The sequence below is a fragment of the Mus musculus genome, chromosome 1 (genome assembly GCF_000001635.26).
Source record: "Mus musculus strain C57BL/6J chromosome 1, GRCm38.p6 C57BL/6J".
Taxonomy (NCBI): Eukaryota; Metazoa; Chordata; class Mammalia; order Rodentia; family Muridae; genus Mus; species Mus musculus.
Window position 1 is genome coordinate 135817778 of NC_000067.6, and position 17444 is coordinate 135835221.

Sequence of the window (17444 nt, forward strand, 5' to 3'; positions counted from 1 at the left end):
TCACCTTTGATTACACACTCCTCCCCCATCCCCTTCTTCGTTTCCTTTGTAGATTACAAAAATGGCCCCTCCAGCTCGAAGTGGTGGCTCCTGCCTTTAATTCCAGCATCCTCAGCTTTCAGGAGGCAGAGGCAGGTAGATCTCGAGAGGCAATCAGGCCAGACTCTGACATCCCATCCTGTGTGCTGGGCAGCACCCCAGCCTTCTCTGAACAGTGCCAGTAGCAGCTATTGATTCCATTTCTGATCTTTCAAGGAAAATAAAATTCCCCATCTAGGTATCTGACCTTACACATTCAGTAAGGAGGTAGGTTCCCGAGTGGAAAGCAGCTGGTGCTGCGCTCGCCCACGGGTTCCCACGGGTTCCCACGGGTGGTGTCCGAGTTGCCTCAGGTTATTGCAGTATTAATCTCAGTTACTTATGGACCCTCTTCCTACGACACAGTTATACACCTGTGGGGTATCAAGGAACAGGACCGTGCTTTTGGCGCATATGGTTTTTCATAGCGGTGTCCACTCTATTTTGGCGGGCTTGAGTCTCAGCTCCTTTGAGGAGGGGCTGGTTTTCTTACGCAGTGTCTGCTTATCTAAGCCGAGTCTTTCAGGTAGTTTCTGACCCCCGGGGTGTTTTCTAGGAGCCCCTTACTTCTTCACCGTTGCAGGCACTCTACACCCAAGACTACGGTACCTGATCTAACCTTTCTCCCTGCCTTCCAGCTCTTGGGTTTCTGCCGGCTAAGTCGATTTCCAGGCAGCGAGCTCAGCCTGACCCCGATCTTTGGGTTCCGTCCTCCCCCCAACCCCCTCCCCGACTCCCTGGCACTCTGGACCGCGACTCCCAGGGAAGACGCGGGCCGGCGCCGAGCTGGTCCAACTGGTTCTGAGCAGGAAGTCTCCCGCCCTCGCCCGGGGCAGCAGAGCAGCCCCGCGCTAGCCCCGGCGTGGGTGCAGCCCGCAGCTCGGTGCGACCGTCCCGCAGAGCGGCCGCGCGGGAGACCCGCCCCAGCGGTGATCAGCGCGGCTTTGTCTGGGACGCCCACACCTCAGAGGCCGCTCCTCCGGCCGGCGAATGGGAGCGCGGCGGCGCGGGGCCGAGCCGGGCTGAGATAAGCGGCCATGTGACCCTACCTGGCGCGGGGAGGGGCCGCAGGTGAGCGGCGGAGCAGGGAGCTCGGCACGCGGCGGCCGTGGGGCTCGGCAGCATGTCGGTCAGCAGAAAGGACTGGTCCGCGCTGTCCAGGTGAGTGCAGCCACAGGGGCCGGGTGGCCCGAGGCTGGGGGGTGGGAGCTGTGCCCCTTCGGATCTCCTCTCCCAGACACAGGCCTGCTCTCCGGACGAAGTGAGACACTGGTCTTGTTGCTTTTCGGTGGGGATAGAATTGAGACCAAACTCTGGTCCCCCTAGGTGACAGAGCGGGTGGTCTCCTTGCTCCTTCTCAGCTTCCTGTCCCCTTAGGTCTTAACCAGTACGTTTAGGGTAAGGCTTTTCCGCAGCCTGGACAGCCCAGGGTGCTACTGTCTGTGAGGGCAAGGGACCGTTTTAGGGGGCTGGGAAAATTCAAGAGTTACCCCAAGACTTATTCTTGAGCGGACCCTCAGCCTCTGCGCCTCTGTTAAGAGTTTTAGAATGGATCTGGGAAGTGTCCTTTAGCCCCACCTTATGGAGTCAACAGAACCCGGGTGTGTGAATAGAATCAGAGAAAGTAGCACCCCCACCCCATCCCAAAGAGAGGCTCAAATTCTGAGCACAACATTTGGAGTGGTATCTATGCCACTTGAGGTAAGATGTTATCCTTGTCTGCGCTACAATCTGTGTTTGTGAATCTCAATGGGTCAGAGAATATCTTTGCCATTTCTGCCTGCTGGACAGCCTATCAGGGTCAGAGAAGCCTAGGAGGGGTCAGTATCTAGGAGGCCGCCCCTCTCTTTGTGGCTCCTCTTGGAGCTGCCCCTCCCTCTCCAGAAGTGTTGGAATGAGCATCCGTTCTTCCAATTCCTCACACTGAGTCCCTAACTGGGAAGGCATCCTTTGTCCTAAAGGTAACAGAGGCTCCGGCCAGAGCCCTGTCCTTTCTATTCCTCAGGTTCCAGTCAGGGTAAAATTGGCCTCTTGGCTTCTCTCAAGTGGGCTTTCAGTCTTCAGGTCTTTTGTGGGGTCGGAGCTACGACTGCAGGTGCAGCCCAGTATGGGTACCACCTCCTATCAAGGCATCTCTCACACTGAGAGCTGCTGCCCCTCAGCACCTCCCTGAGGGCATCAGAGTCTTTCAGTCACAGTCTGTCACAGTTCATCCTTTGGTTTGAAGACTTCCTCCTCAGAGCCTTAGGACACTGCTCTGAAGTATGGCTGTCCCTCACCTCAGCCTCAGTGCAGAGAGGGCCATGGTATCCAGTGAAGGGGAAGGATAGGCTCCAAGGAGGGTGAGAACCAATGCTCTGGAAAGGGAGCCCACGCTGCCTTAGAGGTCAGACACACCCCAGGGAAGGTATGCGCCGAGGGTGGAGCTGGTGCGGGGGCAAGGCCTTGGACTCTGTGGGTCAGTGTGCACGGGGTTGGTGCGGGAGCGCCTTTGTCTCTGGGTGTGAACACAGCCATGCCTACGAATGCATGCTCAGATACGTGTTGTGTGACCTCTGTGTGGGGGAGCATGTTTGTGGCCTGTGTAGAGATGAGATGTCCCCGGGCAGCTGAATCTGCTTCTAGGATGCTCCTTCTAAATGGTTGCTGAAGACGTTAGTTCTGTGTACTGTTAAAAATACAAAACAGATCCTACTTTCTGTAGGTGTGTGTGTGTGTATGTGTGTGTGTGTGTGTGTGTGTGTGTGTGTGTGTGTGTGTGTGTATAGGGGATCGTCTGGGAGGACTAGGACTTTTAATGGGAACGAGATCTGATGGTAGTTTGTCCCCTGCTCCGTTGGGCATAGATTCGCATGGCTGCAGGGGTGGGGCCAAGTTCCCATGGGATGTCCAGGCTAAGTGGTAGTGAAGCCCTGCAGAACCAGTCCTGCTACCGTAGGACCTAGTCTGGCCTCCCTGCCCAGTCCCAGCCTTCATGGAAGCCCGTGGGCAGCTGCAGCTGCTGCCAACAGGCTCCCTGATGAGGCACCTGGAACGTAGGATGGCTCCTGCTCCGTTCTCTCAGTGAGCAACAAACCTCAGCGGGCCACAGGAAAGGACTGTGAGTCACCATCAACCAGGCCTTCCAGGCTTCGGAGGGAGGCCTGTGCTGAGGGCGTGACAAAGGTGGCCTCAACTAGAGCCAAGGCAGAGGTGGGTGAGCCTGCACTCCCTGTCCTTGGCTGTGAGGCTCAGAAGCTGCAGGCCTGGGATGGGGCAGCGGTGAGCTGCTTGCCCTGCTCGGCCTTGTCCTTTCGTCCATGTGCTGACCTGGTGACCGGCGAGGATATGCCAGCCTGTCTGTGGGGGGTGAGGGGAGGATCTCAGAGCCATGGGACTAAGTGGCCACTGGTTAATAATTTCCTTGCCTGGCCCTTAAACAGCTCCCGCTCGCCCCATGCTTCTCTGGATTCCCCCGATACCTTTCTCTAGACAGTCTGGCGCAGAAGGGACTTCAGACCACTCACCAAAGTTCCTCAGTGTGTGGAAGGGGAGCCGGAGGCCTGCCTGCTCGCAAACTAGACTGGCCCAAAGTCACAGCCACATCCAGGGTCCTCCCGCTGTTACCCCCTTTCCCATGCCCAGGTCTTTGAATCCCAGGACCCACTAAATGCTTCTGTGGCATCTTAAGGTCCCTCTAGCTGCTTAAATCAGAGCAGCTGGGCTCTTGTTTGCCCTGTCACAGGCTTCTTTGTGACCACTAGGGGAAATGGGTTCTATTCTTAAGTGTAACAGGGTAGTTATGTCTTTAGTCATCCAAGAGAAAGGGTGGAGTTGGTGAATCAGGAATGGGGAGGAACAGCAGCCTCACCTGGAGGCAGAGAGGGAAGTGTGTCCCCCAGTGAAGGCCCGGAGATGGGGAAAAGGGTGTGGAGGGGTGTGAGTCCTGAGCTGCTTGGCTGGGTTGCAGTGTCACCTGCCAAGTCCCCGGGCTGTGTTAGGGCCTGCGGGATCCACATAGGTCTTGGTGCTAGGGCTCCATGGTCACCGGCTTTCCCTAAATCTCTGTTCTCCCAGCTGCACCCTGAGCTTGGCTGCCCCTTTGTTCCTGCTGCGGGGAGCTCCCTTCTTCCTTCTGAATGCTCAGCTGTCATCCTCTGGTTTAGGGCCAGCACTCAGGCCCTAACCAGGACACTGAGGCATTTCTTTTCTGGCCCTTGGTGTCCGGGCTAGAGAGGAGGACACAGATGGGAGGTCTTGGCTCCTTCTTTTCTGTAGCTGTGCTTCGTGAACTCCTCAAAGCCTCATTGAGTTAGGTAGCACCACCTTGCTCAGAGCCTCGAACGGATGAACATCAGCGGTATTTGTGAAGCATTTAGAGCAGCCTCTGGTGCTGTAGTAAGCACCGACGTGCTAGTGCTCACCCCAACCATTCACCTTCGTTCTTTTACTTTTTGATTTGTTTTTCACCATATTTGAATTCCAAGCCCCGTTCTAGGCCGCCAATAATTGATCTATTACTGGGATTTCAGCGATTGCACCTGCTAAGGAACCGACCTTTGTCCTTCTTCCTCCTCCACGTCGGTGCATTTCTCCCTTTAGAGGCCAATAATCTTTGATTATGAGAGATAACATTCTCCCCCGGGGGTGCAATGATGAGAGGACACACGTTTTGCTGGGTGTCAGGCGTTGATTTCTGAGCAATAGTGGTTGGTGATCACAGTGCCTTTCTTGAGTGTTGGGGTCTTGGACACACTGACTGCTGGCCCTGACTTCTGTTGCCAGCTCTCACCTAGCCTGGTCATAAGTCATGTTTGAGGAGTCCTGGTCAGGTTGATGGCACTGCACTTAGGGCCCCAGTGGAGGGCAAACAAAACCCCTGCTTCCCCAAGGGCAGTGAGCAGCAGCTGAGAACAGCGTTACTCGTGGTCAAGGGATCCTGGAAGCTCCAGCCTAGCCCTGTCGGGTGTGGGCTGGGCAGTGTTCAGTCTCCTCTGGACATGGGCCCCCTCAGGAGGGTAGACGTTATTCCCAGTCTAGGACGGGGGCAGGGAGCAGGCAGAGTGGGAGAAGGAGCTGCGTCCTCATTTGCAAGCCAGCAGAAGTTGACAGAGGAGGGTGGGGCATCAGACCCTGGCTAAGAGACTGTAGGTTCACGTGCGGTGTGGGAGGTGAACAAAGGAGCGGTCTGTAAAATATCCAGGGATCACAGGGCTCATGTGAAGGCCCAGGGGAGTCCTGTTTAAGATCCCTGGTCCCCTTTCATTTGCATTGAGGTGGAATACAATTGTGACTGAGATGTCCAGGAGAATTGATGTGGCCATCATAACTGGTTGAATTGGGATATTCCAGTAGGTTCTCTTCTAAGGTAGCCCCTCCCTTGGGGGTGATGAGCAGACACACTCTTTCCTACATAGAAAGGGGTAGATTGCCTTCAGGGGCTCTGACTGGCTCTTTTGGTCACCATGTGATGTACCAGAGGTCCCCGCTGCTCTCTCCTTACTACCCTGAGTAGTTCCTCTGCAGGCTGCCTCTAGCCTACCATCTTCCTCTGAGCATCTAGCTCTTACACCAGGGCTTTGCACTCACAACTCCTGGGACCCTGTGCCACCAGATATGACACTATTGGACCCACCTCTTGAACAAAGTCTGTACACCCAAGCCTTTCTCTCCTATGGACTGGGCCCTGGGTTTGTTTCCTTGCTTATTGTGTGAGCCCCCTAGCCTCCATGAAGAGAGATATGTTATTTTCTTCCTGCTGTATTTTAGCTCCAAAATCATGCCCAGCCTGTGGGGCCTCAGAAAGCCTTTGTTTAGAGAATGTTGGCTGTACAGACGTGAGGCTTACCCTGGGAAAGCAATCCTCTTCTTCAACAGTGAAGAGGTGCAGGAAGTGACTTGCCCAAAAGCACGGTGACTAGGAACCAGGTCCCCGAGCTGCCTTGCAGACACCAGAGTCCCACCCATGCATTTTAGATGCAATTCAGTTGCATACAGATTGTGAGTTTTGTGATAGTGTGTAGGAATTAATTACAATGATAGTGGTGGCCATCTTCCTCCTAGGGTTTTGATTTCCATCTCTGGTGGACACTCAGAAGCAATTTTTTAAAAACATAACTGACTAAGCCACTTTAAAAAGCCTGTTATCCCCTTTCGGAGAAACCTCATAAGTGTAATAGTTAAGTATGGCTAATGAACTATACCTTAAGTCCAGCCTTATTGTAACAGATGTATAGTTAAGGTTCCCTTTGAGGAATATTTTGTCTCTATTTCCTTCTTCAGCTGCAAGCCAACACAGTGTGCCTTTAACGAATTGCCTCTTCAAGGACAGACTTCCAAGAGAAAGGAATATGCCCACACCTACTTCCCTTAATACCCAAACTTGGTTACAGACTAGGGCTGCCTTTCTTAGAGCTGTTGAGTGGTTATGTGTTTATATGGGTGGAGGGAAGTTGGGTCTTAGAAGGCAAGGGGGATAAAGATGGTGAGAAGGGCCGGTGCGTGAGCCGATTGGATTGCTGGGTGGCTGGGTGGCTGGATGAATGGATTAGTGGGAAGTTGTGTGACTGCCTGAAAGTGTCTAGTCAGTTCCACAAATTCAAGGTCACGGGAGAAGAAAGCATATGTATAGTATGTGGAATCCCCCTTGCTGCTCCAGGCAAGTAGGAGACAGCTTTAAAAGTTGAGAGAGGCCCTGAGAAGGAAAAGTCTACTGTGGATCTCTCTCCATCGGATTTGGGAGTCTACCCTTACCCAACCATCAGAGGCTAAGGATTTCTGTGTGGGATGAGCAACTGTGAGGGAACTCCTCATTTATTGTCTGTGGGGGAGTAAGAAGAGAAGGGCATTGTCACAGCCGCTTCGCCCCCCCCCCAGCCCCGCCCCATCATCCAGTGTTGTTCTCTTGCCACAGTCAAACCCAGCACACACAGGGGTTCTCATCCAGGGGTACCGTGACTCCAAGGTGCTATTTGGTAATGCTGGGAAGTGTGTTTGCTTGTCACAACGGGGAGGGGGCTGCTGCTATGGCACCTAAGGGGGCCATTCAGTATTTATAATTCAGGGCAGCTCCTCACAAGGAATTAGCTGGCTAAAATGTCAGTGCAGCCCACTGGAGAAACTCTGAGCTAACAAGATCCCTCCTGTGTAGACAGGAGCTGCATGGAAAAGTTGAATTGTCCAGTAGCCACATTAAAGAAGTAAAAGGGAAAAATTATATAATATGTCTCATTTGCTTTAATAGATTCAAAAGTGATCTTTTAAACACGGAATCAATGTACAATCTTTCTTTTCTTCCTTTCTTTCCTTCTTCCTATCTGTCTTTCTTTCTTTCTTTCTTTCTTTCTTTCTTTCTTTCTTTCTTTCTTTCTTCCTTCCTTCCTTCCTTCCTTCCTTCCTTCCTTCCTTCCTCCCTCCCTCCCTCCCTCCCTTCTTCCTTCCTTCCTCCCTCCCTCCCTCCCTCCCTCCCTCCCTCCCTCCCTTCCTTCCTTCCTTCCTTCCTCCCTCCCTTCCTTCTCCTTCCTTCCTTCCTCCCTCCCTCCCTCCCTCCCTCCCTCCCTCCCTCCCTCCTTCCTTCCTTCCTTCCTTCCTTCCTTTGACACAGACTCTCACTATGTAGCACAGGGTAGCCTTCTGTTCCTAGGCTCCAGCCTTCTAGCTGCCTGTTAGTACAGGCACAGACCCTCACAGACAGTTACACTGTTTCAATGAGAAACTTTGCACTTCTCTTCTTCATCCTGGGTCTTTGAAATCTGGTGGGCATTCGCAAGTATAACCCATCTCTGTCCCAGTTATCTGCACTGGAATGCCCCAAGGCCACTGGCAGCAGGGCCGCCTCCAGGCAAGAAGTCTTCTCCAAGTCTGGCTGGAGAAGGTGCTCACCTGGCTCTGGGCTGTGTTGACCCTACCTCCTTCTCCTAGCCTTGCCCGACAGCGGACTTTGGAGGACGAAGAGGAGCAGGAGCGGGAACGCAGGCGGAGGCACCGCAACCTGAGTTCAACCACAGATGATGAATCTCCAAAACTCACCCAGAATGGAGCTCAGAGATCTGTGGAGAGGTACTTGGTTGGGTTGGGTTCTGAAGATCACTTCATCGTTCTGAGTGGAAGTGGGTGGGGTCTTAGCTGTCCCAGGAAGACTATGTGAAAACAGTTTGACCTGCTAAGGATTTGGTCCTGGGATAAGGCTGATGGTGGGAAGGTGAACTTCAAATTCCTCATCATCTCCAGACCCGTTCTCAGCCCAAGCACAGTCCCTACCCTTGTCAACACACTCCCGGATGACGTTTGGTGAACCTCTCCGTGAGCCCTACTCTGCTGGACATTTTACGATGCAGCTCCCTTAAGTCCTCATGATGTCTGAGAGGCCACTGTTAATAACGTCAGGGGACACTCAGGGAAGCACGCTAATGCATTGAGGTCCTGGATCTAGTGAGTGTGGCCACAGTGCTCATCCATGTTTGTCAAACTTCCCTTATACAGGCTACCTCCCTATACTCTAATCCTCCTGACTCTGAGAGGAGCAAAATGGGGCAGGTCGTGACAGCTAGGTTTGGGGATGATGAGGGGAAGGAAGAGCCGGGCCGGGGAGTTACTGAACACTGCCCACGTACTAGGACTTTGCTCATCCCAGGAGCTGCCCAACAAGCTCAGTTTACAGAATTGAAAGGCTCAGACAGTGACTGGATGCACCTGAGATCGCATGAGAAGCTGGGACAGGAGGCACAGACAGACAGACAGACTCCTCTACATGGAGAGCACTGCCTCAGAGTTTTACAAAGGGGTTTTTGTTTGTTTGTTTTGTTTATATTGCTCTTCCTCCCCCCCAACCCCCCAACGAAGAAAGATCAGGCGGTGTCTCTTGGGCTAACCCAAACCCACTGCCTTCGCTGTGTTCCGGACATCCCCGTGTGACAGGCAGGGTGATGGAAAGCTATCTCAGAAGCCTTGGGTTTCCCTTAGCTCCCACGGCAACCTCTAGGCTCTGATGGACAGGAACTATGCTAACTCCTTTGAGCCCTCCCAGCCAGTGTTGCCCAGGCCTAGAACCTATAAATCAGTTGCTTGATCAGTGTTGGTGACTCTGGTTGAACAGTTCACTGTCCTCTATGATTTTGTTTTTTGTTTATTTTTTTTAAGAGCCCAGGGTGCTTTGTTTAAGTGACACTGTGCACGTAGACTACATAGAAGTGATTATTTTAAAAATATTGATGGGGAGGGAGAGGGAGCAGTTGGGAGGCCTGGAGGTCTCACTGAGTCAGCTGTACTCGGGGTCACCCTCGCTCCTGATGTCACCTGATTCTATCCACCTTCTTTCCCTTTTGATTCAGGCTGCCCAGTGTGGAGGAAGCAGAGGTCTCTAAGCCATCGCCCCCAGCCTCCAAAGATGAAGATGAAGACTTCCAGGCCATCCTTAGGACCAGAAAGGAGCGGAGACAGAGGCGGCAGGTGGTAGAGGCTGTCCAGGCTCCAGTACAGGAGAGGCCAGAGGCAGAGGAGGAAAGAGACAGCCTGGGCCCTGAGCAGACCTCGTCACAGCCCCTTGTGCCTAAGAAGAAAGTGGAGGCCCTGCCTCGCCGGAGACTGAGTCGGGAGCAGAGAGGCCCTTGGGCCCAGGACGAAGAACGCCTAAAGAACAGAGAGCTTGCGGAAGGAGAAAAGAGGCTTCCAGAAGAGACGGTGGCTCAGCAGAAGACCTTGGTCTCTGAGAAAACGCCTGTCTCAGAGAAGACCCCAGTGCCTGCCAAAAGACTGGTTTCTGAGAAAGCCTGCCCCTCAGAGAAGGGGACAGCCACAGAGAAAGCGTCTCTGACTGAGAAAAGACATAGCCCAGAGAAGTTGGTTCCAGAAAAAACAAGTGTGACAGAGAAGTCACCGGTCCCTGAGAAGACGCTTGTGTCTCTGAAGACGGCAGCACCAGAGAGAAGGTCCCCTCCAGTTCTAGAAAAAGCCATCGTCTCAGAGAAGATGCAGGAGAGGAAGCTGGTGTCGGAGAAAGCATCCATCTTTGAGAAGTCACTAGTCTCAGAGGCAAAGCTGACGCCAAAGAAGGCAGCAGTGTCAGAGCAGCCCCAGACCACTGGGGGAAGCCAGGCCACCACGAGGGAGCCCAGAGGAAGGGCCCTCCCTGACAAGAGCCCACCTTCTTCTGCAGAGCAGAGCACACCAGCCCCGCCGACCAAAGCCTCTCGTTTCCCACCCATCACACTCCAGGTTGGCATTGTTCTGTTCTGTCTCTCTCTTGCCCTCCCTAGCAGACCTTACTGCAGTCCAGCCCTTGTGGCCTCTGGCTCCCTCGTGTCCTCCTCTCCTCCCATTTTTGAGCTGGTCTTGGTGGTTTCTTCACTCTTTATTATTCCTCACTCCTGTCAGAATAGGACACTGAGTCACGGGCAGATTATTAGACCTGCAAGGGGCCATGTGCTGGGAACAGCTGGGTTCTCAAACCAGGTCCTAGACTCCAGCTCCCAAGCCATTTGCTTCTGCTCAGAGTCAGGGTAGCCTAGACTCCTGTTTTCTAAAGAGCCTTCCAGGGAAACCAGCACCCATTAAGTATGGGCGTCTTAGGCTACACAGCAAACTCTTAGGAAGCCTCGGATCCTTCCAAAACTAAAGCTCTGCCTGGTGGCTGGGCTACATGAGACTATATAGCCACTGCATGGCAGAGAGAGAGAGAGAGAGAGAGAAAGAGAGAGAGAGAGAGAGAGAGAGAGAGGTATAGGCAGTCTGATTGACTCTCTTCTTCCATGTGTAGCTTCTGGGATGAGCCAGAACACCCGAGGTCCCCCCTGGAAGTTTGGGTTTGGGGGTTTGGACCTGGGAGCACCCTACAATTGTACTGAGGAAGATGAGCTCTTGTCTGACACCTTTGCTCCACTCAGGTGAAAATTCCCAGCAAGGATGAAGATGCAGACACACCTTCACCCACCCTGCTCACCTACAGCAGTTCCCTCAAACGCTCCAGCCCCAGGACCATCTCCTTCCGGGTAAGAGCCAGGGGACCCTAGTCACCAATCAGCTGCAGAACACGCAAAGGAAACCAGTACCCATAAAGCAAGAGCTGTATGTTAGACAATAGGAAGGGTCTTCTTAGAGACTGGATAGAGAGGAGCTTTGAGTTATGGGTACCCAAACAAGAGAAGTCATTCTAAATAAAGAGAGCAGGTTGAAGATGTAGAAAACTGGTGTGTGTGTGTGTGTGTGTGTGTGTGTGTGTGTGTGTGTCTCTGTGTCTGTGTCTGTGTCTGTGTAAATGAATGTGAGCAGCCCCACCTAGTGGATAAGATTAGGACTGCAGAAAGATGCACTTGCCGGACCAGATTGGCCTGTCACAACCCTCTTGTGTCTTCATCAGTCCCTGTCCTTCCTTGGGAGGTAGGGGCAGGGCAGAGAGCAGCAGGTTTCTCTCCAGTGTTCTCTGCCCCTGCCTTGCTGTGGTGTGATGAAATTGGAGAGTTTCATCTGGTCTGTCTCAATGCTTTTGTTTTCTGCGTCATCTGTTCCTCCATCGATTGAATGTGCCTTGTGCCCTTGATGTGTGCTAGGCTCTGGGAAAGAGCTGGTAGGACTGAGGTTGACCAGTACTCCCAAGGCTCAAGGTCCCTGATGAGGTAGTTAGGAATACAGGTTGTAGTAGGTACCTTGGCAAGGCTGGGGAGGCTGAAACAGGGCTTTGGACCCACCCTGGAGGATGAAGGCAGGTGCTTTCAGATAAGATTTTTAATGAAGGCTTGATACTTTGAGGTGGGGGCTGATTCTCAGAAGTTAGATGCATCCTGAGAGCTAGATTCCTCACTGGAGAGGGGACATCGACTTCCTGAGACCCTCACTTACTAACCTTACCTTCTTATTTCAGATGAGCCCCAGGAAAGACAACTCAGAAACACCCTTAACCCGCAGGTGAGCTGCCTGGAGGCCTTGCTTGCTTTGGTCTGGTCGTGTGTATATATATTTTTTCCACCTGTCATCATTGTGTCAGGCTGGGCCATAGGACGCATGAAGGAAGATGAAGGCTTTGCTTGTGGCTCTAAATCTGTCAGGGTGACAGGATTGACAAGAGGCCCTGGGGTTGGGTGAGATGGCACTGGGAGGGATTTGTCACCACAGCTTTGTGTGCTATGGCAGGGAGTCAAGTACCTGTCCCATGACCCTTCCCATGCTTGGAGGAGACATAGTTTTGATGGGGCTCTGAAGAGGGAGGAGGAAGCTTTTCTCTTGACGTTGGAGTGGGAAAGGGTGAGAGAACGTTCCAGAAGGGAGGCTATGATTAAGACAAAGACAAAAACGACTCAGCTGTGGCAGGCCTAGAGTGGGGCCCAGGAACCTGCATGTTTAGTAAGTACCCTTGCTTTGTCACTCTGAGGCAAGCAGAGGGAGGATGGTATGCTGTGTGAGGGTGTGGGAGTAGGGGAACGCAGACAAACACAAAAAAGTTCTAAAATGTAGTGCAGGCGTTACACGTTCTGTCCACCTCGGCTGTATCCCCTGCCTACTAAACCTTTAGTAAGAGCTCCTGTTCCTAGGGCTGGGGCTGGCTGGGGTGGGGGGTGGAGCAAGAGGAGAACAATGACAAGACACTCATTTGAGATCTTTGAACACATAGACACCCTAGCAGGCAGATGCAGGGACAGCGAGCGGTGTGAACCAAGAGTGGGATCATAGGAGCGGTTATGACCAACCAGCCTGTGAGAGCTGAGGTGTTTTTAGTGGAGGTGACAGGGTGTGAGAGGGGAAGGGAGGAAGGAAGGAAACAGTGGGAAGCACTCCTGATCCTGGGATGCCGGATCAGGCAGGCAGGCTGTTCCTCAGAGGTGAGAAGGTTCCTGGAGTCTGTGGACTTCCTCCCTGCCCGAGTCAGTGCATTCCACTCTGCAGCGAAGGCATCCACCCTTCATTGAAGGCATTCTCGTTGCTTTCTGTCCTCCCTCTTTGCCAGTGAGCATGATGGGGCGCCAGCATGGTTGGGTGCCAGGGGTGGGTTCTTCAAGCCCCGGAGACAGGCCTGGCCACCCTGCAGAATTTCACTCTGGCCTCCCTGGTTTGTTTTACTGTCTTCCCTTCCTACAGTGCCAGCGTGAGGCTGCCGGCTAGCACCGTCAAGCTAGGGGAGAAACTGGAGAGATACCACACAGCCATCCAGGTAGGAGCAGAGGGTATCTGTGAGGGAGGGTAGGAGCCCCCACCAGGGTAGAGGGCATTGTTTACGAACCTCACGGTCCCAGCTCAGCCCTCGCATCTCTGATTTGGCAGAGGTCAGAATCCGTCAGGTCTCCAGGCTCCTCCCGTACTGAAGTCCTTGTCACACCTGCCGGTGTAGCCAGCAAGCGACACCTCTTTGAGAAGGAGCTGTCAGGCCAGAACCGCACAGAACCAACCTCCATCCGAAAGGTGAGGGCCGGATCCCAGCTGCCGGGCTCTGATATCTCTGAAGCCTGGGCCTAACCCTTGGCAAGGTTAGAAACAGTGTTGTCTGTCAATGCTGGCAGGCCCTTGATTTGGCATATGTGTTTTCTGAGATTGTGTCTCCTTAACTGGGTGCAGAACTCCCTAGGGTGGGGCCTATCCCAGGCACACATAGCTTGTACCAAGTGACACTGTGGTGGACAGAATCTTGTCCCCATTCTAGGGTCTTTGGAAGAGCCTTACTGTGGTCAGGGACTCTGAACCCTAAAGGTGGACATTTTCATTCTAGGAGAATCTGCGTCTGTCAGGGGTCGTGACATCAAGACTTAACCTGTGGATCAGCAAGACCCAGGATTCGGGAGACCACGGTTCTCAGGTATCCTCGCCCACGTGTTTCTTACAAGGAGGTCAGAGGAGGGATAGGCTCAGCAGCAATGGGTCATTTCAAAAGTGGAGCTGGTAGCAGGGGCTGTGGGGTAAGGACATAATCTGTGGGTGACAGCTGCACAGAGGAGAGAGTCTGGGTCCCCTTCCTTTCAGGAATAACAAAGGCATCTGGAGTAGGGGACAGGTGGGGGACTCAAGTTCCTCTTTACCCGGGTCTGAGTTCCTGCTTTTTACTCTGATGCCCTAATCAGGAGGTACGGAAAGAGGCATCAGTCACCAAGAGGGCTCAATGGGGAAGCAAGCCGTCCACATCCCTGGATGCAGAGGTGAGTAGGGCGGGGTGGGGAGGGAGGGGTGGAGACTGGCCCTGAGATACAGTGGAAGGCCCCCAAACCTGTCCAAGTGATTACTCTTAAGTGGGTTGCAGTTCGGAGTTGTGTGGTCTGAGTGTCCGGGTTCTGTCTGTCCCTGTGTTCTCAGATGACCAACCCCTGAGAATGATGAGAGCCCCTGCACTGTCTTGGCTGAGCGGTAGTTTGGGTCCCCCATCTAACCATTAGGTTTCGGGTACCTTACCCAGTGTGGGCGAAGGCTTGGTTGTCCAAAGGTGTGCCTTCTTATCCAGAGGTGCCCCCCTCCTTAGCACTAGCAACTCCCTTTCCTTGTTCTAATTGGCCTTTGTCCCACAGGTGTGACAAGTCCTGTCAGGACGGACCTGAAAACCTGCATCCCAAGGGCCCTTCATCATGCCGGCCCCTCTCCTGCAGAACCCTTGACTCTTGCAGACCCCACTCCCTTCCCGCCTCTGGATCAGTCTGGTCAGGGTCCTCAGGGGCCAGGAACATGACTGCCACGCCTTCAGCCCGTCTCCAGCCCAGACTGTGGGCAGGTGTTCTCTGGAACTTTCTTGTCCCGCTGAAGGTACAATGTATCCTGAACCCGGAAAGTGCCAGAGCACAGCCCTGGCCCGTCAGCCATGGAGTGTCCATGTCCTCTCTAGGGACTGCCTCCCTTTCTCCTACTCACCTCCACCATCAAGCTGGGTTATTTTGCCAACTGCAGAGTTACATGTCTAGCCTGCTCCCAGCAGGCACTCGGTGTGCCTGTGATATCTCCACACTGAGTGCTAGACCTATTTACCGCTCCCTGAGGCTTGTTCAAGCCAGACTGGAAAGGAGTCGCCAGGCTGCCTATGTGCTACACCCCACTGCTTGCACTGTGTTCCCCACCCTCCTGCTGCCCTGATCGGGAACTCGGTGCCTTTTCGTCTTACCACATGCCTTACTCTCAGCCAGAAAAACCTTTCCCAGGAAGGATCTGATAAACTCATTCAGTCTCAGGTGTAAGTGTCTGGTAATGTCGATGGCTTTGTTCTCACAGGTTTTGCGTTCCTTCCGAATCAGCTGCAGGGAGTGAGGCAGCGTTGGCTTCGCTGGAAGAAGAAACCCTTCCCTCATTCCCATCTCCTCTCATTTTAAGGTCCTAGTTTTGTGATCTAAGGTCTTAATTGTGCATACCTGGTGTCGGGAGAGATGGCTCAGCAGTTAAGAACTCTGGCTGCTCTTCAGGGGACGTAGGCTCAATTCCCAGCACCTATACATTGGCTTATAAATGTCTGAAACCCCACTTTTAGGGAATTTGTAGGCACTGCATATACACATGGTGTGCAGTTATACATGCAAGCAAGGCACACATAAAATAAAAATCATTTAAGAGCGCAGAATTTCACATAAACTCCGTTCCATACTTTTCCCCCCAGTCTTCCTCCTCCCAGTCCTCAGTACCATGGTCCCATGTATGCTTGTAGGACACTGAGCCACTCAAAAATGCACAACAAACCCTGCAACTCTGTTATGGCCAGAGTCTGAAGGAGGTTAAAGTCTTAAGCCATTCCAGCTCTTATTCCCAATCGATTGCTCTGGATTCACCTAGAACAGCCTTGAGAGAGAATGGGTGAAGGCTGCTCAGACCCACTTGCCTGGGGCATCCCAGTCTCTCAGTCATGGCTACTAAGTGCAACCCTGGGTCCCTGCTCCCCTAGTTTATGGAGTAGAAGCAGCCAGTTCTTCCTGTCTTTTTGTCCTGGGTGAAGGCCCTTTGTCTTAGGCCCTATAGTCCAGGGGACAGAGGTCCTCAGACTCTGCGTGTGCTCACACTTCAGCATCCAGGCCTGGCTTACCTCTGAGAGCCTCCTGCAGCTGATCTCATCTTTTTGCTGGGCTGAGGTGGAGGGAATGGGCCCTGAAGACCTGCCTGGAACATCCTGTATGTCCTGAGAAGGACTTTATCTGCAATTGAGGGCTAATGTAAACCTGGGCGGGGCAGGGAAGGTAGCTATGTGCCACCCAGGCAGTGGAGGGTGTAACTGCTCTGGTTGGGCTGAGAACCTTGATTGGGACCCCAGGTCCTTCCCTTCTCTGAATTCCAAAAGTTCAGGCAGGTGACCTCAAAGGTCTTTGGGGTGTTCATGATGTAAATTTTGGGAGGTTCCTTGGCAAGTGAAGCTCTGTAGCAAGTGAAGCTGTCCTACGGACTTTTAGGAGAGGCTCATGGAGTTCCCCGAGAGGGCAGAGGGGCTGCTCATCAGGTGCAGGCTTGAAGTGGTGTGAGCTCTGCTTGCATCCCCTCTTTGGGGTGCCCACTGTGGGCAGACAGTTGGTGGTGGGAGAGTTGGGGCAGCTGCATTCCACAGCTGCTTCTGCCTCCTGCTTTGCTCTGGAGACAGCTGATGAACAAGTGTGTGTGTGTGTGTGTGTGTGTGTGTGTGTGTAGGAGGTGACATTTGAGTGCCCCCTGGAGGCACTCTGGTCTACCTCCCTGCTCTGCTGCTGCGGTGGCCTGGGGACATCCTGCCTGTCATCGTGTGGGTATCCAGTGTGCACCAGCCCGTGTACTTCTTCAGATCATCACACTTCTGATTTTCTGCCTATCTGCCTAGGCCTGGTTATTTTTAACGACCAGACCTCTAAGTTGCTTCTGGAGTCATCTTGCTATGCACCAGTGTGGCTGCCAAGAAGTGGCTGTCTGGATAAAGTCCCACACCTAAGATGCTCAGAACCCATTGGTTTTCTAGGAGGAGGGTGCTCTGTGTGGATAGATGCCCAGATTCCTCTTTCAGGCATCCATGAATCTGGCTATGGCCTGTTTGAAAGGTTATCAGCTCTCTTGGAAAGTAGTTTAAGTTCCGGGAGGATTTAGGAAAAATAACTTGTAAATTCCCGGAGATTCTAGACTGAGATACAATGCAAAAGCTGGGTGGGACTTTGGTGGGCTAGGGTGGTAAGGGGAAGCATTCTGTTTGGCTCTTTATGAGGTCAGTCTGGCTTCTGCACCCATCATCCCTCTGAGTCTTCTCCCTCCCTTTCCCAAGCCCCCCAGATTTCCTGAGCCCCCCCTTTCATGGGATGTTATTACCCTCAGCCCCCACCCCCCAGCCCCACCCCCTGCCTGTGGCTCTGCCTGTCCTGCTGCCGACCTGCTGGCAGCATGGAGACACACATGTCTCAGGATAAGCCTGGGGCTAGGGATCAAAGTCACTGGGCTCAGAGGCTGCTAGGGACCATGGGAAGGGAACCGGGTCAGCGGAATGATGGGTGAGT

The 17444-nt window shown here is 53.2% G+C and overlaps 1 protein-coding gene across 1 annotated transcript; it reads left to right on the plus strand.

The window, feature by feature from the left end:
• Nucleotides 1–820: 820 nt before the first annotated feature.
• Nucleotides 821–15564, plus strand: Lad1 (ladinin). Its single transcript, NM_133664.3, has 10 exons — nucleotides 821–1239; nucleotides 7978–8115; nucleotides 9387–10269; nucleotides 10938–11042; nucleotides 11912–11955; nucleotides 13123–13195; nucleotides 13306–13443; nucleotides 13748–13834; nucleotides 14097–14171; nucleotides 14535–15564. Exons 1-10 carry the CDS (start codon nucleotides 1202–1204, stop codon nucleotides 14538–14540), a joined length of 1587 nt encoding a protein of 528 aa, NP_598425.2. The 5' UTR covers nucleotides 821–1201; the 3' UTR covers nucleotides 14541–15564.
• Nucleotides 15565–17444: the final 1880 nt, after the last annotated feature.